The sequence below is a fragment of the Trachurus trachurus genome, assembly GCF_905171665.1.
Source record: "Trachurus trachurus genome assembly, chromosome: 14".
NCBI lineage: Eukaryota > Metazoa > Chordata > Actinopteri > Carangiformes > Carangidae > Trachurus > Trachurus trachurus.
Window position 1 is genome coordinate 28661610 of NC_139903.1, and position 24104 is coordinate 28685713.

General features: G+C 43.3%; 2 protein-coding genes across 2 annotated transcripts; one reads left to right on the plus strand and one right to left on the minus strand.

The window, feature by feature from the left end:
* Positions 1 to 128: 128 nt before the first annotated feature.
* On the plus strand, positions 129 to 4577 carry LOC310996973 (interferon regulatory factor 2-binding protein 1-like). Its single transcript, XM_083986534.1, has 2 exons — positions 129 to 2169; positions 3684 to 4577. Exon 1 carries the CDS (start codon positions 360 to 362, stop codon positions 2142 to 2144), a length of 1785 nt encoding a protein of 594 aa, XP_083842660.1. The 5' UTR covers positions 129 to 359; the 3' UTR covers positions 2145 to 2169; positions 3684 to 4577.
* A 100-nt stretch (positions 4578 to 4677) lies between these two features.
* On the minus strand, positions 4678 to 14196 carry micu2 (mitochondrial calcium uptake 2). The gene is made up of 12 exons (XM_083986535.1): positions 13978 to 14196; positions 13620 to 13749; positions 11705 to 11736; positions 11529 to 11604; positions 10255 to 10302; positions 10055 to 10137; positions 9424 to 9477; positions 8676 to 8773; positions 7519 to 7690; positions 7310 to 7418; positions 7070 to 7227; positions 4678 to 5183 (listed from the first exon to the last, which is right to left on the minus strand). The coding sequence occupies exons 1-12, from the start codon at positions 14173 to 14175 to the stop codon at positions 5082 to 5084; spliced, it is 1260 nt and encodes a 419-aa protein (XP_083842661.1). The 5' UTR covers positions 14176 to 14196; the 3' UTR covers positions 4678 to 5081.
* Positions 14197 to 24104: the final 9908 nt, after the last annotated feature.

Below are 24104 nucleotides of genomic sequence, written 5' to 3' on the forward strand. Positions count from 1 at the left end.
TTCCCATCACTGGAAAACAGCACCGGAAAATCGTTCTGTCCTTCTCCTGCGTCTCCCTGAGACAAAAAACTACACTTCCCATGTTCCCCGCGCCGCGGTCGCGTAGGTGTTTCCGGTGTCTTAAAACATTTTACTTCCTTCCACACAGACCGACGCGAACAAATCGAGAAAGAAGACATCGCTAACTTCTAAATGCTGTCGCCAATAGCAACGTTTCGACGTTAGTTTCCGTTTAATTCCCGTCGATAAATCCGCGGCATGTGTCGAGTTGTGTCCGAGAACTGAAGAATCGTTGAGAAACGTACGACCGCAGCGTGTAGGCCTCCCGAAGAAAGTTTGGTCGAGGGCCTGTAAACAACATGTCCTCCGCCTCGCAGTCTTCTTCCAGACGGCAATGGTGCTACCTCTGTGATCTGCCCAAGATGCCCTGGGCCATGCTGTGGGAGTTCAGCGAGGCCGTGTGTCGGGGATGCGTCAACTACGACGGAGCAGACCGAATAGAGCTGCTCATCGAGACGGCCAGGCAGCTGAAAAGCACGCATGGGGTCTTAGACGGCCGGTCCCCCGGTCCGCAGCAGGGCAAACCCAGCTCGTCTGGGTCCATGGAAGCGGGGCGGCAACACGGGGAGCGGATAGACAGGGGGAGGGGTGAGTATGGGGTGTCTTCTCGCCTCCCCAACGGCCTGCACAGAGCTGAGGATGTGGCCTTGTCAGAGGGCAGCAGACAGAGCCCCAACACCCGCCGGGCTATAGCTGGGACAGTTCCAGGTCTCCACAGCACCATATCCCATGCCTTGATAGCCCAGGGGTTGGTAGCAGCCCCTCATGGGCTTCTAACCCCGTTATCGGGCTCCAGGGCCGGAGCCACACCTATCGCGGTTTCAGCTGGCCCCATAATGGGGGATGCTGGCAGAAGACAGGCCGTGTCTCTGGGCGTGGGACCCAGCACCTCCGCCCTGGTGGGCATCGACCCTGCTGTGTGGAGGAACAATGAGGTGATGTCCGAACTGAACGAGATTTCTCGCAGCAGGGTCGAGGGCTGGCCCAACCGCCCCAAGGCGGTGCGGGACGTCCTGGTGGCCCTCAGCAGCTGCGTCCCCTTTAACGTGCGCTTCAGAAAAGACCACAACCTGATGGGTCGGGTCCTGGCCTTCGACGCCAGCTCGACCCCGGAGTTCGAGCTCAAAGTGTTTGTGGAGTATCCCGCCGGGTCCGGGATGATCTTCTCGGGGGTCCCGGACCTGGTCAGGCAGATGTTCCGCGACTCGGCCAAAGACGCGGGCAAAGCGGTGAACTCCGGGCTGCGGTACGTGGAGTACGAGAAGCGGCAGGGCACGGGGGACTGGCGCGGGCTGTCGGAGCTCTTGAACGACGGCGTGCGCATGTTCAAAGAGCCCCCGATCCCGGAGGTCCTGCCCCAGCCGGACGCCGTGCTGCCCATGGCGGCGGGAGGAAGGCCGATGTCGGCGAAGAGCACCGCCCGGCGCCGCAAGGCCTCCCCCGGCTCAGAAAACGGAGAGAGCGACGGCAGACCTGACCACCCGGCCAGAGAGCCCTGGCCCCGAGGCGCCTACTCGGGCATGGAGCCCCTCCCCGGCATGGCCAACCCTCAGGACGGCCCGCCCCGTTTACACAGCCAGCCCTCGCCCATCTCGGCGCTAATGGGAGTGGCGGACAGTCTGAGCTCCAACCAGATGGCCAGAGACAGCCCCAGCATGTCGGCGGCCCACTCCTCCTCCTCGGCGGGACGTCCCACCAGCAGCAGCCCCTCCACCGCCTCCACCTCCGTCTCCCAGGTATCCATGGGGCAGGGCCTGAGCGCGGTGGGGCCCAGCGGCAGCGCCGGCGGCGGGGAGTCCTCGAGCGGCGCCCAGGGCACCCTGCTCTGCTGTACCCTCTGCAGGGAGCGCCTGGAGGACACTCATTTTGTCCAGTGTCCCTCCGTCCCGCACCACAAGTTCTGCTTCCCCTGCACCCGGGGCTTCATCCGCAGCCAAGGTCAAGGAGGCGAGGTGTACTGCCCCAGCGGAGAGCGCTGTCCCCTGGCCGGGTCCACCGTGCCTTGGGCCTTCATGCAGGGAGAGATCTCGACGATCCTGGCCGGAGACGGAGACGTGACGGTAAAGAAGGAGAGCGACCCTTGACGTCTCCATCCTGTTCTGGTGAATGGTAAGACGCTGACGGATGCTGCACTTCACACTGACCACAATCTGTGAATACAGGAGGTGTATCTGTCCTGAAGGCCGTAGGCGCGTCACCACCATGTCCTCAGCTTTCACAGGAAGAAAAAGTAGAAAACAGACAAGAATCCAAAATTCAAATTTTCTAATTTTTCTGACATTGATGGGGTTTTCTTTTTTGGCTTGAAAGGACACAACAGATCAAAGTGTAGTTGATTGTGGTCCTCTTAGTCTCTTCACTGTAAAACACAATCATCCATACTACACAAAACAATATTAAAAAGTCTTGAAAGTTGTAGGCAGCAGTGAAGGTGTGTTGTCACTGAGGTAGTGTGTGATTGTTTAACATTCAGATTTACTACAGCAAATAATCAGTGTTAATAATACCCAGACTAACGTTTTTTTTTCTAGGATAGTGGATCCAAACTTAAAATTTAAGAAGCCAGCAAAAAAAATATAGGGGTGCACAACTGCACACTGTAAATTGACCTGCAAAGCAAATCAGGAAATTCACATTTCCTTTTCATTCTGGATCCTCTCACACATCGGCCTGACACCTGTAATGACATATTCCAGATTCTTTGAGTTGTCCCTTCCATGTTTCACCAGTAAAACAAAACAAAAAAAACAGCTAATTTACTGGTTGCACATGCGCAATCAGGTGAAAACTTTACTTGCACAGTCTCAAATTTTAGTGGCAAAATACCCACATCGAGGGGCAGATGGAGCGCTGATACAAAACCTACAGAGCTACAGCTCCTGTATGTTACAGTGGAGAAGAGGCCCAGTGTCAAACTGTGGCTCTGCTGCAATTTACCTATTTACCTAGTAAATAAATATCCCAAGTTGTGGTTTTGTGCTGTAAAGAAAATGATCTGCTGACTTCATTCATCAGCTGGGCGACACCTCCCCATCCCACCCTGTGTTTACAGTGCAGTTTAACACAGACACACTTTTAATTAACTGTGGAAATGTGCCATAAATAGACCCATGCAGGAGGATCAGGATCAGAGCTGAACTGATGCTGCTGTGAGATTTTCAGCTTTTCTTAGAAAATGGTGAAACATAATATTTGACTTTCAGACGTTTGGCCCAACAGTGTCACCAAAGATGTAAACATGTACTAACAATTAATAATGGTTAATGAATGATATGTAGAGTTTTTTTTTTCTTCCTTTCTTTCTTTCTCATTAATTTTTTTTTCCATTCTAAGAAAAGAAAAGACACAACAATCAGGTGGCAGTAACATAAAAACCCATCAACACCATAAAACATAAGGGAGGACAGAATACAAACAGACCAAAAAAAAAAAAGTTGAGTTATTTTCTGGTTTCCTCAAACAGCTAAGACTAGTCAACAGAATACATTTTTCACATTTCATGAAAACAAGCAGCTGAGGAATCAATGATCAAACTGTCAGATTGAAGAGCACAATGTGAACTGCCTGCTGTTTGTTTGAAGTGTATCCTGATACTAACATGTCCTTTTCTTCTTTTTCCACAGTGGATCAAACACTTTGAAAGCACTTCCCTATAATCTCAAGCAGAAGTCCTCTTTGGCTGCAGTTCATCATTTGTGCCTCTGAGAACAGAGCAACTCTGGACTCCATGAGGACAACTACATACACACACACACACACCATTAACTAGAGACACGTCAAGACTCGGTCATGAGAAGAGGGACATGTCCTTGTGTCCGGGCTTGGCTCACCTGTTCAGGCTGAACTGCAGCGTCACGACCGAATGTCGAGTCCCCACCACAGGTTCCCCCCTCTCTCTTTCTCTCCCTCCTTCCCTCTTCCCTCTATCTCTGTCTCTCTCTCTCGTGAGGCCTCGACTCAAAAGCCCAGGATTGAAAGCACATGCTTGTTTTAAGAACGACAATCTATTTTGTCTTTCATTTGTGATTTTTTTTGTTATATATGTTGTATACTGTCCTATACAGATGGGTAACGGCGACGATTGATAGATGGTTTAAACAGAATCATGCAATTTTCTGAAAAAACAGATGAATGTTCAAAATGTGGCAAAACCATTGGGTCCTTAAAGCCAAGGATTGAAAAAAAATGTAATCCAACAATAGGTCTCTTAGGTATTCTCCTTATATTGTATGTCAAAAATGTGAATTTACTTTCAATATGGCTATGTAATTTCTATTTTTGATACAATACAAATTTATATGTATTTGTTTATAGTGATAAGAAGACCAAAGATGGCTTCATGCGCAATGTAATTTTATTGTATTGTAGCTGTGTATGCTGTATTCACTGATAACCTTGGCATCACTCACTAAGTTGTTCATCTATCACAGAGGTAAGCTTGTTTTGTCTATTTACTTTTTGACTTGTATGTATGGTAAGATAATTAGCACCACAATCTTCAATGGTTAACCCACATACTCATGTGATCTTGAACAGGTCAATTCTACAATAAATTGCAAAATAGTTAAACAGCTGGAGTCGTTTGAGTCCATTCAACAAAAGCCCGAAGCCTGCTGCTCTTTTTAAAAATATTTATTTGATATATATTTTGAAAAAAGGCACAATTCCCACACCAGTTAAAAATATAAAAGTCCTTGAAAATATGAATGTGATGAAATGAACAGCATCTTAAACCACAATTAACCAGCTGCTAACACAGCCGGTGAGCATTGGAGTGAGTAAAGTGCAAGAATAATTCAAAAGTCAGCCATTGTGAACATTGCATGCATAATGTGGAAATTATTGTTACACCACCACAACCAGACCCACAGTAAACGTGTCAGAAAACAGACTTTGTAAACACATAATCATACACAAGATAGTGGTGTAAATCCTTAGTTCTTTTTTTTTTTTTTCCTTGTGGTTTCTTTTCTGCTTTTGTTCACACCACTTGTTTGAAGATGAGCAGTGGCGTTCCTGGTTCAGATGGGAGTCCCGTTTTCTCGGAGGGCCTCCTGAGCTCCCTTCAGAGTCTCCTGCTTCACACACTTCCAGAAGCCAGAGAAGCCGTTCTGAGGCTGCACCTGAGGAGACACACAGCAGCATCAGTCACAGCTGGACACAGTGGGACAGTCAAAGGAGACACCAAGGACACACAAAGGGTGGTAGTGATGTTACTGACAATTTCCAGAATGTTTCCAATGGAAAGTGAAGCTGGGGAATTTTGAAAATATTCTAAAAATTGGGAACTTTCCATGGGAATTATAGGAATTTATGGGAATTAACTGGAAATTGGAGTAATCGAAACTAACTATCATATCCAAACATAAACATTTTGTTTTGTCATAAGCAGACATCCGTCAAAACTTAAAGGGATAGTAGCATATTTTTAAAGTGGGGTTGTATGATCTACAAATAGCCCCTAAGTACTTTAATTGCAGTAGAAGACGCAGTTTTTATTTGGACCTAACTAACTGCTGATCGGCGGGCGCTAACCCTGGGCGGAGAGGGATACGTGAGTTGGTTGGGTCCAAATGAAAACTGTGTTTTTCCTGCACTTTGAAGGGCTGGAAAAAATGATATTATAGCGAACAATGGAACTGTGTATTTCTTTTTCAGGTAAAACCTCTTTTAGGCCGTGAAAATAGGCCGTTTCTTTGGGTCTATTCACAACACTGTATGTTGTAAATCTCTGGGCAGGGCTATGGGCTGGCGTTGCTAACGGGAGGAGTGCAGAGAGTCTTCTACTGCAATTAAAGTACTTAGGGGCTATTTGTAGATCATACAACCCCACTTTAAAAAAATGCTACTATCCCTTTAAAGTCTGATATTGAACAATCAATGCTTTCCTTGGGCAACAAATACAGAGTAAATTGAGTAAAATATTACTCATCCCCCCTCCCACACCCAATCAAAAAGTACTCCAGGGTTCTAGAACCTATCAGTGCATGTAGGGGGCGTGGCCTCAGCAGCCCTGCAGTAAGCAGTGATTGAGGAATAGCAGAGATATTCAAGTGTTCTTGCAATAAATCTGGTTGTTTTCAGCCACGATTATGCTACAATATATTTTTCCCAACTATATTCCCTGAAATTCCCTGCTATGGACCAACCTGCCCAAAAAATCTGGTTTATTCCCATATATTCCTGTTAATTCCCATGGAAAGATTCCAACTCTGAAAATTCCTGGAATATTGCAACCCAGGTGTCCATCACCCTGTTTTCACCTGGCATTAACATGCCTCTTGTATCCAGACTGTATCTGGATACAATTTGACCGGATAGCTTTTACACCTGGTATTAAAGGGATAGTTCCTTTTTTTTTCGAAGTGGGGTTATATGAGGTACAAATGTCCATTTAGTATAATATCTGCAGTAGAAAGGTCTCTGCTGTCCCCCACTGAGAAACAGCGGCGCATCACGCTGCACCGAGACACAGACAGTACACTGTTGTGAATGGGGGACGATTAATCAGCATATTTTGGCCCAGTCCCATCTCAAAATAATACACCAGTTCAAGAGTATGATCTAAAGTAAAATGCATCAGCTGGTCGGAAAAAAAGTTTGTCTATCTGGAACTAACAAACTAAGGCAAATTGATCCAGTGCGCCAGGAAGCCGACCTGCACTCAGTGAGTTGGTTAGTTACAGTTACCCTAACCGTTTACTGCCTGGGTCTCAGTGCAGCAAAAACAATATTCCTGCATTTTTTTTTCCTTTTAGTTTTTAGTATGTTTTTATTTGAACTTGTATTATAAGTATTTTAAACTATTTATTGCACCCCGCACTTCTTTCTCTTTTCTTGGATATGTTTGCATTTGTTACTGTTTTAGTGTATGTATTGTGTATGTACAGTATATATTGCATGTACAAGGCAGCTGTTACGCCACTTGCCCAAGACAAATTTCGCCTTGCGGGACACATAAAGTTAATTTGATTTTGATTTCGGAGACATAAAAAGATGGAGACCTCACCTTCAGCCCTCGGAGCACTCTGTCTTGCATCACACCGAGGAATTCCTTATGGCTCAGACAGTTGTCCCCGTCCATGTCGAAGAGTTTGAACACGGTGTCCAGCACGTTCTCAGACAGGTCGTGGCCGGTGGCGATCCTCACTGCTCTCTTGAACTGGGCTGCGGTCAGAGAAGGGGAAAAGGGTCATGTACTGTACGGTGAGGTAAGAACAGACCATCCTGAGCAGAAGAGAGCCGTTACCCATTCCAACAGGACGGTGTGCTTCGGTGACCATGCTCATTGAGAAGGCAAAGTCCTCCAGGTTGTTGGTGAACAGGCAGAAGGCTTTGAACTCATCGAACGTGATGCTCTGCCACACAAAGAACACACAACGTCAGGTTCATGTTATATGATGAAACATGATGTTTTTAAAGAGGCAGTAGCAGCAGAGGAGGAGGAGGAGGAGTCACCTGGCCGGCAGGGATCTTCTTCCTCATGTTCTCCCAGTACATTTCGTTGTCTTCTTCGTTGGTGTAGTGTAGCAGCCACTCTGCGAAGTCTTCTCTCCGCATGGTGTCCATGCCTTTGGAAAACTGCAGGAACTCCATCTCCTGGACCTCGGCCTGCAGGTCCTCCATGAACCTGACGGACACATAGGCTTTATTAGAGTCCTGCTGGTCCTACTTGTTGACATGGCAATACACTTTTGAATCTTGAATCTTGTGGGAAATAACTGGTCCAGCCACTTACAGGACAACACAACACACACAAGAAAACACAACAAATACACACAATTTATATATACACATTAAACCCATTCTTTTGCAAACGACTCTGAAGAAGTGAAAGTATCCTACCATGGTCTATTGAACCACCTATATTTAATCAGTGGGTAGATACTTCATTTATACCCTTGTGGAAATTCAACACATCAGCCACTTCCTCTGGCTGAGGTGTTGAACAGTGTGACAAATGATCTACTGAACCTCTGCAACAATGTTGTGGAGAGGGTGGTTGGTATTGTTGAAGATATCCTAGTGCAGTGGTGTCAAACTCAATCATACAAGGGGCCAAAATGTAAAACACTAAGCATGTCGCAAGCCGACCAGTATTGACATTTATTGAACAGACTGAAACTGACATTGTTGTAATCAGATATATGAATTTGAACAGCCAGCATACTGTAAATGTTCTCAATAAAATTAAAATAAATTATTAATGAAAATAAAAATAACTTTGTTTTTCATTAACGGTGCCTGAAAGCAAAATGAGAATAGATCAGATATGAACAAGCTGGTGAAAACTGTGTTGTGATTTCAGAAAAGGGTGTAAAAAAAACACATAGCCTAATTTCTCTCCTATGCCATTTTGTCCATACCAGATTGATAATCAATCTATTGCTTGGTCATAATCATACAGTAGCTGTTGCAGTGTATTGTGGGATTTGTACTGTGAGCACTATATCGGAGGGCCATTAATAAAAGAAATTTTCTCGTGGGTCACATAAGATTGTATCGCAGGGCGGATCTGGCCCCTGGACCTTGAGTTTGACATGTGTGACATATAGCAGATATCCCTATAGGTGTATTGTGGTTTGACCGTGGGGACACAGAGGACGTCTTCTGACCTGTGGAACTCCTTATACTGCAGCTTGTTCTGTCCTTTCCTTCCAAAGAAGTAGGCCTGTAGTGACGTGATCACACCTTCCCCTTCCACTGCTGGTTTCTGTCAACATCATGTAGCACATTGTTACCAGTGAAGATGCACATGCAGATGTTATAATACTGTATTAGTGATAGATAAAGGGATATTTCAACATTTTGGCAAATTCGCCATAATTGCCATAATCCCTATAGTCATAGCAGTAAATTTGTTACCTTTAATTGTCGGTGCAAGCTGTTTTTAGAATGGCGGAGCAGAGGCGTGAGCTGCTCAGCTAACGCTACAGAGGCATATGGTATTTCTAGCTTTCCCTCATCAAACTCATCAAATACACAATCCAACAACTCCAAAACACTCTGGTGGACAAGTTGTGACCTGCACATTCACCACGCTATGAGATAATAATGGGACGTTATAAGAGTTATTTTCGAGGCAAATGTGAAGCCGGAACTACATCCCAGACACGACAGAGTGACTTCAAAAGCGCAAGTAGTTCAGAGTATTTGCTTTGTGTGTCGTAATGTTACATAAATATACGTTATCTCATAGAGTGGTGAATGTGCAGGTCACAACTTGTCCACAGGAGCGTTTTGGAGTTGTTGGATTGTGTATTTGATGAGCGAAACCCAGAAATACCATATGCCTCCGTAGCGTATCTCTTCGAATTTGCCAAAATGTTGAAATATCCCTTTAAGTCGAGTGTGAATACCCACCTCAGTGCTCTCCTTAAGAACTCTCTTTTTACTTTTCCCGATGATTTTCTTCAGCTTCAGCAACAAAAGAAAAAAACTCAAGTTAACTTTTAACAAGACAACAAATGTTATTTTATACACAGGCTTTTACTCGGAATAAACACTGAACACTGTCACTGATCTGAGTCACAACCTCCATCTAGGTCACACACAGCTGATAAATAAACTCATGCGCTAACTATTATTTTCCTGAATGCTCTAGGCCCGCGCACCAAGTCACAACATGAGAATACAAATACACGGTGCATGACATGCCAGCATGCAGGCTACAAGTCCAGGCCTGATCTAGACAAAACGTGTCCTCTCTAAGTTCACCACAGTCTGACTGGAGGAAGACAGACTGAACTCAGGCTGCAAACAACATGACAGGTAGACAACAGAGTGGAGCAGGTGGATGTGCAGCTTGGGCCTCACCTTCACGCGGCTCCACGGCTTCATACTTACAACTCCGGCAGCGTAGGAGCTTGAGGCAGCATTAAAAGTGGTAATAATTTGACATTTAAGTGCAACACACAGCAATGGATACAGCTCTGACTGTTTAATATGACCTGTGATCTGCTCTGTTGTTGTTGTGACAGGTCAGGGGTCTCACCTTGAGGAACTCCTTCTTGTCCACTTGCTCGTTGCCATCCACGTCAAGCATTTTGAAAGCGATATGAAATCCTGTGTGAGGCTCTGCAACAGCAAAAGCATTGATCGTTATCTGAACTCTTCCTCAACACAGTGTTATTGCTGAAAAAGAATGCAGCACATGCAAATCCATTCAGCACATTATTACAGCATGCAACTTACTGGTCAGGATGGTCAGCAGGAACAGGTACTCTGTGTAGGATATCAGACCTGGAAGACACACACAGACACAGTCTCTATCTTGTATTCATCATGTAAGGATCACACTGATTTTCTCTGATGTTGGCACATCCACATGTCTTCATACAGATGTGTACACTGTTGTTGTTACCCAACAATTTCATCACTGTGTCTTGTCCTGTCTAGACATTCATCACCACTGTTGTATACAGATCTTACACCAGGGGTGAGGGGGGGGGCACACACATTTTTGTCACCCTGTACCTTAAAGGTCCAGTGTGTAAAATGGGGATAAAACCGTGATATCTATCATTCAGACTCTAGATCGCAGCGCTCACTCACTCGCATTCACGCCTCCCGTCGGCAAAGTGACGGTGGCCTCTGAGGACAAAAAACTTGTTTACCCCGACTGGGTTGACTGGGAGTATTTCAGGAGCATGAAGCGATGAGGTGAAGATCTAAACCAATTTACGATATGTCAGCTGTTTCCTACTCCTCCTTCTTCGTTGGTTTATTTATGAACACGAAACTTGTGAAACGTGCTCTCTGGTTGGCTGGATTTTCCGTTCGGGCTGCCGTACAAACATGGCAGCGCAAGATGGCGACACTCTCTAAAGCAAAACCCTTGCTATACAGTATATAAAATAATAATTATAAGGCTAAGAAATCCAAATAAACTTTATTTTATAGCAATTATACACTTATATATTCTCAATATATTCATGTGTAGTATATTCAGATTTTGCCAGTAAATCTTGCCAATTATTACACACTGGACCTTTAATTTTTCTTACCGTTAAATATAAAAAAAACATAGTGTACTCACTCTTATTTTTATTATATCAAAAATGACTCCAAATCGCATCATTAAGAGCTATTATTACATTAATAAACAAATGTATAACAATAATCCAATCATCTCCATCACGTGTGACAGGGGGAAGCACAGTTGCGCTGGGAATTTCAAAATAAAAGCAAATTAAGATAATGTAATGCAGCTATAAAATAAACCTCATCAGTGAATGTGTCTGGTTTGTCTTTGATCTCACGGTCTGGATGGAAGAGTGTGATGGGACTTGTCCAGCCCGCGATCAGATGTGTCTAACACCATGATCTTGTACAGATAACGCTCCACCCCCACTCTGATGTCAATGACCTCAAGTCACTAACAGCTGGATCTAGTTGCTGTGTGACTAGATGTGGAATCAGATCTGAACTTCCTGTCTATTAAATCTGATCATAGATCAATAACTCACCTCTGTCCCCTAAGGTTCTGAACAGATCGTTACCAGCCCGGGCTCTAGAGGCAGCTTTCATCATGTCATTGACCTCCTGCAGAAAGAAACACACAACAGCACCACAAACTCAAACCAATGCTTGTGTTCTCACTGTGCCACTTGAAACCGTCTCATCAAGGAACATGTAAACATACCTCTGTCGTTAGAACCTTCTTCTGCAGCTTCCCTGCACGAGAGGAAAAAAGAAACGCAACAAAACGCTTAAATAATTTAAAGAGCACGAGCCCTGAGTTGGTTTGAGTCTTGGTTTTCTGGGTGTGAATAATATGTGCAGGGTCCAACACAGCAGCATCAGTGCAGCAGATACTTCCTGTCATCAAGTGATGCCATGATAAACAACAGCTCATAATCAAGAAGAGGAAATCTCTGTGACGATGCATCTGTGAGGTCTACAGTATTATACAATGTTGTCAGTGGAACCAGCAGCATTTATTCTGATCTAAAATGATCTGATGACGATGACGTACACCTGATCTGCCTGAATATAAAACTAACTGTCTGTCTTATGTTCTCATCACAGATCTATACAATATTAATTGCAGTAAGTAACATGTATTGATGTATGCATTAGGTTACAGTGATGAACTGATAAAAAAAAATCCCACAGTGGTGTTGTGGCTCTTTTGTGACACGTCCAAAAACTCCATGGGTCCACGATCAGTTTAAAGGGATAGTTCACCCAAAATTCAAATTTCACTCATTATCTACTCACCCTCATGTCGACTAAGAGCTGTGAGAATTTTCAGAGTCCTCCGTGCCTTCTCTGAGTTACGGGGGGTCCGTGCAGCAGTATTACAGACGAGCAGTATGGAGGATGTTTGGATGTTTTTTGGTGTGTCCTTTTGGACGAAGAAAAGTGGTATCCATTCACAACCATTATATGGACAAATACTGCTGCGCGGACCCCCCTGTAACTCAGAGAAGGCACGGAGGACTCTGAAAATTCTCACAGCTCTTAGTCGACATGAGGGTGAGTAGATAATGAGTGAAATCTGAATTTTGGGTGAACTATCCCTTTAAAATGTTTATTGTGACAAAAATCTAAAGGAGCCAACAAGCAGTTATAAAAATCAAAAAGGGAAAATAATACATGCCCTTTCAATAAATAATAATAATGATACTGGTGAGATGGTAAAGTGAAAATGACGGTGAATTGATGGTGAACAAAAAATATATGAGCTTAGTTCTCTCTCTCTCTCTCTTTGTGTTCAAAACTCCCGCCACCACACACAATAAGTAAAGAAAATAACCACACCCACTCAATGTGACAATGCAATGACGCCATCAACGCAATAACGTCAAACCTAAAGCAAAATGGCAGGCGGCAAAAATATATTTTAGCTTCTACAAGTGGCATGCAAAGGTTTGGGTGCTCCTGGTTAAAATGTCTGTTAATGTGAACAGTTAAGTGGAAGATGAAATGATCTCCAAAAGATATAAAGTTAAACATGAAACACTCTTTTGCAATATTTTAAGCAATATCGGTGTATTATTTTTAGTTTTCTACAGTTTTAGAGTGAAAAGAGGAAACAAAAGAATGGGAAACCCAGGAGACTGGAGCTCTCAGATAACTTTGACCAAGGTATCAGACAAGATATTTACATTTACATGCTGTGATTAGTTTCCAGAGGGGGGTTACTAGGTACTAACTATGCAGGGTGGCCAAACCATTTCCTTTTCGGTCATTTTGAAAATATAAAAGATGAAAATAAGTAGTTTAAAATGTAAAGGGAATGTGTCATCTGTAACTTCCTGCCTTTTGGAGATCATTCCATCTTCCACTTGCTGAACTGAACTGTTCACATTAACACAAGTTTTGACGACCACTTCACCCACTAACACATAGTCTTTTCTCCTTGAGTCGATGTGAGGGAGGATGTTGTTATGATGCCATGTAAACCTCTTTGAGACAAACTGCTTGTTAAACTGGGCTGTACCCATACAAATAAAGCTGCCTTGCCCTGCCCTTCTCTAGCCTATATGTGGCCTGTGTTATCAGACTGTCAACACTGTGGGTGTGTGCCGGGGACAGAGGTCAGAGCATCTTACGGTCCACGTTCTCCAGCATCACAGAGTACAGGAAGTCTCTGGGGGTCATGTAGGCCTCCTGCTCGTAGACCATGGAGGCGAACTTGATGAAACGGATCTTCCTGGCGGACATCTGAGGAGCCGGAGCCTCCTGGACCGGGGACAGAGACAGAGACAGACATAACTGTACACAGCTGCGTGTCCGGGAGCGACCGCTAGGGTGCGTTATTGTTGATATGACATGACTGGTGACTTTTTCGTCATAACTCAGCTGGTATTACAGTGATTTAACGCGCTGCTGTCTGTGTATTCGGACAGAGGAGACGTAATGTTAACTACACGTCTCACCTGTACGTGTGCGTCGACGTTTGTGACTCACCTTCTGCTCCTCTGCGTGGACAGCGAAGGACAGACTCCTGCTGTCTGAGCTGTAGGTGTAAAAACAGAAAGCTCCGGCTCCGACCACAGAGCCCAGCAGCCCGGGCCCCACCGCCCGGAGCACGGCCGGACTCCTCAGGCCGCGGGGCAGCCTCAACAAGGTCCTCGCCGCCGCTGCTACCTTTCCCCAGCTGGCCATTTTCAGGAAGTTAGCCTCGGAGCTGAGAGAGAGCTGTGACGCTTCCGGAGCTGCGCGCGTGAGAGCGGAGCGGAGCCCCGCCCCCAGCTGGGAGGCGCGAGCATAGATATATAAACGTAGATGCCGCGTTCCATACTGCCGAACAGCGCCTCCATGCGTCTGCTGGCCGCCATGTTGTGCAGGGCATAAGTTCTAAAGGACTGACGTTCTAAACGCTGTAACCATGGTTGTAACCCCAGATTTTGATTAAATCTATTCACAGGCGTCATTTACGCTGGGGACGTTAACTACATTATCCTAGAAGCAGCTGAAACACTGAGCACGGCGCAGAGCTTCCTGTACGCCGGAGCCAACTCGCAACAATGTAGCTTCAATTAAGTAGTTCTCAGACTCTTTCTGTCATCTCCCGCTTTGGACAAAGAGGGATTTCAAGACGCACCCATAGACTGTATAAAAAAGACGCACCACGGTGATATGGGTGCAACAAAGTCCCTGTTAACAAAATCAACATCTAATCTGTCCCTTCAAATTAAAGTTAGTGACTGTTTGGAGCAGCAGCTGACAGTGACAGTTTCCTCATCACTAACCTGAGCCATCAGATCCACTCACGTCGTGACGACCATAAATACGACGGGACAAAGTATCTTATTGTAGCTATATTCTGTGTTTTTCCTCTCTTTAACCGTCTCGTTTGAGTTTTTGCCCGGTCAACCTGCATCTGGTGCATCTGCTGTTTCTCTCGCGCTTGCTCACTCGCTCACTCTTGATCCGCATATGAATATTATATAAAAAATAAAAAGGAAAACACACAGACGCGCAAATTGAAATGACCTACTAGTCTAACAATTAAGTGACCTAGAGCTGTAGATCTGTAGATATCCCCAAAGAAATTTAAATCAAACGCAACTGGACTCAGTTATTTTGTCTAGGAAGACGTTTCACCTCTCATCTAAGAGGCTTCATCAGTTCATGTAGCAACTGATGAAGCCTCTTGGACCTGGACAAATGAGAATATTCACAGGCTTAGACGTTCTGTGTCCTGCACAATATGGCGGCCCCGCTGACGTATCGCCAGATATAGAACGCGGCATCTATGTTTATATATCTATGGGCGCGAGCATAGCGAGCACAGTTACATCCATGAGACCATAGACTGTAAAAGCATGAGGCCCGAGTCCTCCTGTCCTTGTTATCCACCTCTCTCTGTACCTCATTCCCGTGCCCCTACTTTTTCTTCTTCTTTTTTTGCACCAATAGTTATGTGCAAACATTCATGGCATAACATTTAAATAAAGGAACAGGTGCATGTGAGAACCCACAAACAAACAAACAAAGAAAAAAAACATTTAGCCTACACACACACATATTTGTAGCCTACACGTGTACTATGCCAAAGATACTCTATGGTTTATAAACCGTCTTTGATATGCCCCCACCTAAACAAGACCACTACAGACGTGAGGATGTCAGACGTCTTTTTTATTTTAGACCAAGACCATCACCTAAAGCGACGGCCGTTTCTGATGACGTAGGTAAAGCCGCATCCAGCTCCCAGCTCAGCTGCATCACAGGCGGATCAGCTGCTGTCAGACATTTCAACACTTTTAGGATATTGTCCAGTAGTCATCAGTATTTTATAAACGAAGGTTTAACAAGCATCTATTCATTAATGAATTCAATTCATAACTTAAGCAAAATTTTGTTGATGTTCAGTTTGGTAATTCATTGGGCTATTTGATAACCCATGCAGGCTGTGATTATTAAAATAGGCCTACTCATGATTATGTTTTTTTGTTTTGTTTTGTTTTTTTACATGGAAGTGCACCTAAGGTAAATATAGCTCTCAGATCAAATTGTCAAAATGATAATATCCAATTTTAATAATAAGAATAAGAATCAGACTCAGAATATTTGCCATGATAGGGACACGATTCTAATGACTGAAGACATGTTAGGTTGTTTTATTAATCTGACTGAGATCTGTCTTTAATTTGAAGTTGAATCTGACACACAAATCCCAAAGCTCAGGTGATGTTGTGATGTGGTTTTGGCTGCAGCCAGAATTCAGCCCATTTTAATAAACGTTCTGGTAAATCCCCAGAGCTTGAATAGGAGGCTCTGGGACTTCCTTCAAGATGGAGAATCAAGATGATTATTGGGTCACTCAATATGAGATATCACCGTGCTGCTCCATGATACATGTCCAGTGGTTAGGCAAAAACCATGGGACCTCCTACACTGCCTCAATGAGTCCAATGCTGTCATGTAGGCTGTATAACTGAATGAACAGCATAGTGATGTGTCATTAGCTTTTGTCTTCAGAACAAGACCTCAAGTCTGTCAACGAAACATGTGTAGTGCTTATCCACGACTCCTTCCTGCTGTTGCGCATGCCCAAGAAGCAGATACAGAGGAATAAACCAGGAAGACAAAATGACACTGTGGGGGAAGAGTGATGATCATATTCAGGATTCCCTCCTGACAGTTCAAAAAATATTACTCAGAATCAGCTTAATCATTTCACTGCTGTTCAAACACACAGAAGGGAGCACAAAAGGGTTAAAAAGGCAGTATACACGTGGAGCTCGCTAGCTGCTTTGACCTCAGGCAGCGTCCACCATCTTTTCTCTGCGTCATCATACTGTCTCATATATCACAGCACATGGTGTCCTGGGTGTGGAGGCTGCCAGATGAACTCTGCTCCCGCTGCAGGTTCACCTGCAGAGCAGCCACACGGAGGACAGGCACCGTGACATTCACATTCATCTGCTCCGTTAGTCAGTCTGAGGCAACAGCGTCATTCACCGTCATTCACACCTAAACACTGTAATCCCCTCACTGCAGAGAAGCTGCTCTCTGCTCACGATTCATTCAATGAATGACAAACTTGCAATTAGGTTTTTTTTCCTTCAGAGTGCTTCGATTTTTTTTTCTGATAAAGAAACAGGTGAATCATCAGAGGGGCAAAATGTCGCCTACTGTTTGTCCTGACATCCTGCAGCATCACACACTTTCATTGCTTTGACTGGACATACTTATTTGTTTTAAAAGGTTGGTGTTCGTATTGTTTCTTCTTTTTTTTTTTCTTTTTTTTTTTACAGTTTTTCTCACTCATTCTGGCAAATTTTTCAAAATAGTCTTAACATTATCTCACATAGGTGCAATTGTAACAACAATTTCATGACTCTACTGCCCTTTGTGAAAGGTCATAGGTCATCCAAAACATTTCATTCAAAGCCTATAGCCAAAAAGGAAAAGTTGTTCTGTTATTATTTTTAGCCAAACGTAAAGGTGCCTTTTCACCATGATATTCACAAATTACATTAGGATTATGACTGAAAAACAATCATTGTAAAAAAAGATGACCAGAGAGAAAAAAAAACTAAAACAAAACTTTATATCGCTTCAGACTTGGCTATGTTTCAGGACACTGAGAATCAAGTGATCAGTTTCGATCAATGAGCCATACACAAGTGATTATCGTGCAGATTTATAGAAACTTGTACGTTTTCTTTCACACACATGAACCGAACCTGATGAAAGAGAGATTCTGATCTGCTTTGAAGGACAAACTAATTGTTCAGAGATTTGAACTCAGTGTTTTCAAAAAATACTTTTCTCATTTGAGAATTCAACCAAAGTGAATGGGAAAAACTGTAAAAAAAAAAAAAAAAAAAAGACAAACTAATCAGATCTCTGCTGCAGAGGATTACATGAATACTTTGTGCTTCTCTGTTCTTTTCAATGGCTGGACAAACCCATAGAGAACATTACTATCAATCAGAGAGTTGAATTCATGTGCAGCTTAAGAGCACCCACTGGATATTTCACTTGAGTCTTGCTGTCACATTATTGTCCATCATTAGCTTGTGCTTTAGATGGGGAAAAAAGACAATGGCAAAATTAAGGGATGAAGAGATTTTATGAGACAATACCATATTTCATATTTCCACAGACAGATATTGGCAGATGTTATTCAATTCAATAAACAAATCATGATTAAAATGTACATTCTTAAAACATACATCAAGTTGTGCAGAATTTGTGCAATACTGTATACATGTATGTATGTTTTTTTTTCTCCTTTTTTTTTGTTGAAATGATAGAATAGACCCTGCGTCACCACTATTGTTTTACACTGTGCATGGGACTGTACCTTAGTGCATAACAAAAGTTTCATGTACCTTTATTTTTACTCACATAAATTATTCACATGTCCACTCACATTTTTTTTTTTTTTTTATTGGAATCTGCACATACGTAGCCTGGATTGAGATCCAGTGTTTTCATTGGTTGCAATAAGAAATGCCATAAATACAGCGCAAAAATGTTGTGTCGTACCAGTTACTGTATGTACAGAAGCAAGTGGGATGGATCTGAAGCATTTGGATAAACCCCTTTGACATGGATGGACACAGTTTTTGGGAAAACACCAGCCCTTCAGTTCAGTTCAGTTCCACCAGCCATTCAGTCCTGCAGTTATAAAGGCTAGTTCAGCTCTATAATATGTCCACCACATGGCACAAACACTCTGCTGTTTCTACAAGAGACATTCTCAACGTTTGTTAGTCCATCAGTCTGCCATGTCAGTGTTTGAGTATTATGTATATCATCATCTGCACTGTCTGACCCCCCCCAGGACTTGGTTGGTTCCATGAGGTTGGAAGCACCGAGGCTTTAGAACAGAGTGAATGCAGTCAATGCTAATCAGTGCTGCTGCTGCCTCATCATGATAATGTGTCCATTCAGCTGAAGTCTTCAACCTTTATACACAGTCATGATACTAAGACAGTTGCAGCCACGAGCAACCACACTACAGGTATGTGTAGCTGAAATCAATGTGATGGATAAAGTGTGTGTGTTTGTGTGTGTGTGTGTGAGAGAGAGAGAGAAAGAGAGAGACCAGCATGTATGTGTCTATATCAATTCCACGTCACGTTTGCATCAGCAGGGTTGGAGGTTTATTTAATGTCATAGCAGCAGGTTGTAATGTAAAGTAACAGACATACACACTTTAAGACCATCAATGAAGGAAAACAGAATTTGCACAATTTTTTCATATTTTTTTTCTTCAGTCATGGTTTATGCTGCCTATTTTAACTTTGACTGTTACTGTAATAACATAGTGGGGGGAAAAAAATCCTCTTGTGTTTCAGAAAAGTGATGAGAAGCAAACACTTAAAACACACATTGTGATGCAGGCTAAATATCTGTCATGAGCAATGATGAGTTAGAACAATTACAGCCACATAAAAATACTATAGCTCCTATTTTCAGTGATAAAAATATGTATTGCAAAGACAGGCCTTCTGTCAGATCAGATGAAACCTTAGCTCATTTCTCGTCTTCTACCACTCGCTCAGCAAAACTGCAAGAAACGGCATGTGCGTGAGGACGAACCATGAAAATGAATCAAATATGGAAGTAACATTTTTACATCATAACACAGCTCAGGTTCTCTGTGCAGGCTGCAGACAGTCACACTAGTTACCCAGCTCCGTCTGAGTTATGCTTTTGGTGACTTAATAGAAAGGAAGACTAAGTTTATTAAAAAGAAATAAAAAAAAACATATTTGAGTCTGACATAATGACAAAAAAAACAAAAAAACACCCTAACAGCCAGATGTAAAGGAAGCTTCAGCTGCCTTCCCTCCTCTTTCCTGTCATATAAGAAGGTACACATGTTACAGACAACTAGGGGAAGCTTAACTGGACTTATACATGTTGTTAAAAAAATAACCGACATATGTTACAAACAAAAACGTGAATCGATGCCCGTTCGTCTCTGTGATCCATGTCTCAATTATCCAGAGGAACGTGTGCGCGGACGCGTTAAGCGAGCAGATTTTTTTTTTGTTTCTCATTGGTAATACATAAATTTAGATTTAGCACACCTCTCACAGACACACCAACTACTCAATCAGCTATTATTACAAGTTCTTATTGGGGCTGCGGGGCAACTCCTGAATCTGATATGAATAAATATAGGCATATAAAAATACAACAAGCATACCTGCAGTATGTCCTGCTGCTCTTCCCTGGTAAAAGGTGTTTAATACAACTGGATACGGGTGTACCTATATACACTATGATAGTTAATAGTGACACCTAATTTGCATATTTTTCATTTAAATGTCATAAACATTAATATATTTGAATGATGTTTTTTTCTTATTTGTGGATTAATAGAAATGTTTTAATTTTTACCCATTTCAGTTCAGAGTATTGTTTTTATTAGAGCACAGGATTTATTGGTATACATACATACAAAGATAGATATATACAATTCTTGACCGGACTCATGTCAGTTTTACATTTACCTTTGCATTTGGTTGAGAGAGATCCCGATTGGTTTTTAAACGTCAAATGAAAAGACACAGGGTTACAGAGAGTTTCGGAGCTCTCGCTTTGAACTGCTTCAGGGTTTTTTACAATTTCGGGCACCACAGGCTCGGTGGTGATTGAACATTTCACGGCTGAGATCAGTTACATTCAGAGGAAAAAGAAAAACTGCAGTGGTACAGTACAAACAGTGGAGGGGGCCTTTTGGCATCTTGATTTATGATACAGATCAAAGAGTAGTCAATACTCTGGTACAAGTATGACCCCCCCACACACAACCCCCCCACCCCTCCCTCCCTTTATTGTCATGCTTACTGTGATAGAAGACAACCCTACTGTCAAACTTTTTGAGAAGTGGCCCTGAAACCACCCGTCCCTCCCTCCCCATCCCCCCTCGTAACGCTGAATTATTGCAATTCCATTTCTGCCCAACTTATTTCAAGAACACAAAAAATAAAGGCAAGTTTTAATAGGTGCACTAACAGACTATCTCATGCAATGTTCTGGTTTTTTGTCATGTATACAAAGGCATTGTGTCACACAGGCTTAGTGTTTACTGAGCATTGCCACTTTGAACAACACACCTCGGGTCGATGGATCAGAATGATGGAATATGATGGAGGGCTCTTCTCTTGTCATGGATCATTGTGGACAAATGATGATAATAATAATAAACAGAAAAGAATGTGTTGTCATGATAAGTATACAGATGTGTCAAGTGTCTAAGGTGCACGACTGCCTGGAGTAAGCTGACGTGGAAGTTTTTTTTTTTTCTCTCTCAAACAAAGAGAAGAAATAAAAAAGTATATTGCTTCAAAAAACATTTTTCCTTTTTTTTTTTTTTAATATTGTGAAACATTTTCATTCACCACTTCTTGGGTTTGTCTAGATCGACAGAGCATTACATTATCAGTCAAAGATACATACAGAAGGATGCTGTGAATCCAAGAGATTAAACGATCATCAATGGGACATGACAGTGACTAATTCCTGGGACCACTTGCTAAAGTCGGTCTTGTCTATCTGTCTGTCTGTCTTGTCTTGTCTTGTCTGTGGGTCTGTCTGTCGTGTCTCGTCTGTCTGTCTGGGCCAACCTCCTATCTACCAGCAGGTGGCACGATGCAAGCACTGATGTATTGCCTGGGTGAAGGGGAGGGGCTGAGAGATTTAGTCTGTCACAGTTACAATAGTCAGTCCAAGGACTGTGGCCTCAGTGTGTTCCAGCTCTGTGACTGAGGATCTGCAAACCTAGCTGCACATGCTCTTCATCCATCCATCCCTCCCACCCGCCGCTCCCTATACGCCTTTTCGTCAGTGAGTAGCATTAAAACGCAAAGGGGAGGGGAGGGGGGGGGGGCTCCTCATTTGCTGCTCTTTCCAGACGTGCTGGAACCCCCCGCCCCGCCCTCGTTCTTGTCTGCGATTTCGGACGTGTCTAACTTCTCGGAGGCGTCCCCTTTCTCTGACCTCTCCTTCTCGGACCTCTCCTCTCCTTCCACCAGCTCAGACCTCTCTGACCGGGCGTCGGCGTCCCCCTCCGATTTCTCCTTCCTCTCCGAGCAGTCGGGGTCCATGGAGGAGGTGCCGGGCTTGTCCCACTTGACCATGGACTCGTGCTCGGTTAGACAGTTGGTGATGTTTGAAGTCCAGGCCTTCAGGTCCTCCTACAGAGAGCAGCAAGAGAGACACAGCTCAGGGTGCGAACTACGGGGGAGCCAGGGGGGTCTCAGCCCCCCTTGATGAGTCATGAGCTCCCCTGAAAACATGATTTGTGAAATTTTGGGGGGGTCTCTAAAATATTGGCAAAATGCTGTCTTTTCCCATATATTTCCTCTTTGTTTTTTTTTTATGTCAATATAATGGATCATGTGTAAAATTAGGCTATTTTAATGTATTTGCGCATGGGGGTGATACAAACGTGTATCGCAAAAGTGTAATGGAAACACTTTTTTCACTTTTCTACACGTCACCGGCGTCACCGGAGTTGTGTGTGTCCACGCTGTGTTGGTTTATGTAACTTGAGGGGACAAATGAACCACATGTTTATTGTCATGCATTGCTGACCTGGGCATTGTTTCTCAATAAATTAGAAAAACCTTTCCTATCATTCCCCTTTTCTGTGCATGGTTGAAGGAGATTGGCTCGCATCCACGCTCCCACTCCCTCCTGTGCCGAAATGTCCCCTTTAGTCACATAAACCAGTACGGGTGTGTGGACACAACCACCTATATTGCATCTTCATTGTGTGATTTGGGACTTTCATAGACCTGAGCCGTATATACACTTTTCATTTATATTATAGAGTTTTCTTTGCTATAGACTGACTACCCAAACCAACTTGTCAGACCAGTCCTGGATTTAAAACAGGCCTGCCTCTGGGCTCGGACATGGGGGGTCAACGCCCCACCAGATGTCCTGACTACCCCACCAAATGGTCTGCTGCCTCAACATTTTATTAAACTAATAACTTAAAGGGATAGTTCACCCAAAATTTAAATTTCACTCATTATCTACTCACCCTCATGTGGACTAAGGGCTGGAAGAAGTTTCAGAGTCCTCCGTGGCTTCTCTGAGTTACAGGGGGTCTCGGTGTAGCAGTGCATGTCCATATAACGGTTGCAAATGGATACCAACTGTCTTCGTAACAAAAAGACACACCAAAAAACATCCAAATACCTCCATGCTGCTCGTATGTAATGTCCGTCTTGTATTGAAGCCCCAAAATGCTCTTCCCAGTTCGTCCAAATTTGACGAACCAAGAAGAGGAGCTTCCGCTACAAAACAAGCTTGAAATATAGAGTTATTTAATTTTTTCGGGACAATTTCGCATTCCGGGGCTTCAATACAAGACGGACATTACATACGAGCAGCATGGAGGTATTTGGATGTTTTTTGGTGTGTCTTTTTGTTACGAAGACAGTTGGTATCCATTTGCAACCGTTATATGGACATGCACTGCTACACCGAGACCCCCTGTAACTCAGAGAAGCCACGGATAACTCTGAAACTTCTTCCAGCCCTTAGTCGACATGAGGGTGAGTAGATAATGAGTGGCATTTCCATTTTGGGTGAACTATCCCTTTAATAACAAACTATGAAATTCAGAGTTTGTGGATATTTGATTGGTTGGTCTGACCAGATAAAAACTGTCTTCAGTTACTTCCTGTTCCCTGACCCAGTTGCACAAGAGGTTCACAGGCTTTTCAAATTCAAAACTCACAGTGTTAATTATACTGTAGCATTGCATTTAAATGGAGAATACATTTGGCTAAAAAATATACTGGATTAAGGGTGATATCTTATTTTTTAATATACCGCACTATAAGACTAATTACATTAAATTGTCTTCCTATGAGAGGAATGGGAATGGGTTTAAAATGAAACACATTATAACATTATGTATTGTTAGATACTATGATTTTAATTCTAGGTTTAGTGATATTGTTCCTCACAGTCCCCAGTAATGGGTTTTGAAGTCTGGCAGGTAGTGACCAGTCAACATCATAACATAGTTTTTCCTAACCTTTTGGCTCATTTGTCCAAACACTTTTAACATTCTCTCAAGTGCAGTTGTCACAACAGTTTGG

Excerpts from the sequence above, each read along its gene's own strand:
- LOC310996973 (XM_083986534.1), top strand. The coding sequence starts at position 360 with ATGTCCTCCGCCTCGCAGTCTTCTTCCAGACGGCAATGGTGCTACCTC.
- micu2 (XM_083986535.1), bottom strand. The coding sequence starts at position 14,175 with ATGGCCAGCTGGGGAAAGGTAGCAGCGGCGGCGAGGACCTTGTTGAGG. Across the intron at positions 7,691-8,675 it reads CAGTATAAGGAGTTCCACAG|GTTCATGGAGGACCTGCAGG; the intron begins GTCAGAAGACGT and ends TGTGTCCGTCAG. Across the intron at positions 7,228-7,309 it reads ACACCGTCCTGTTGGAATGG|CCCAGTTCAAGAGAGCAGTG; the intron begins GTAACGGCTCTC and ends CTCTGACCGCAG.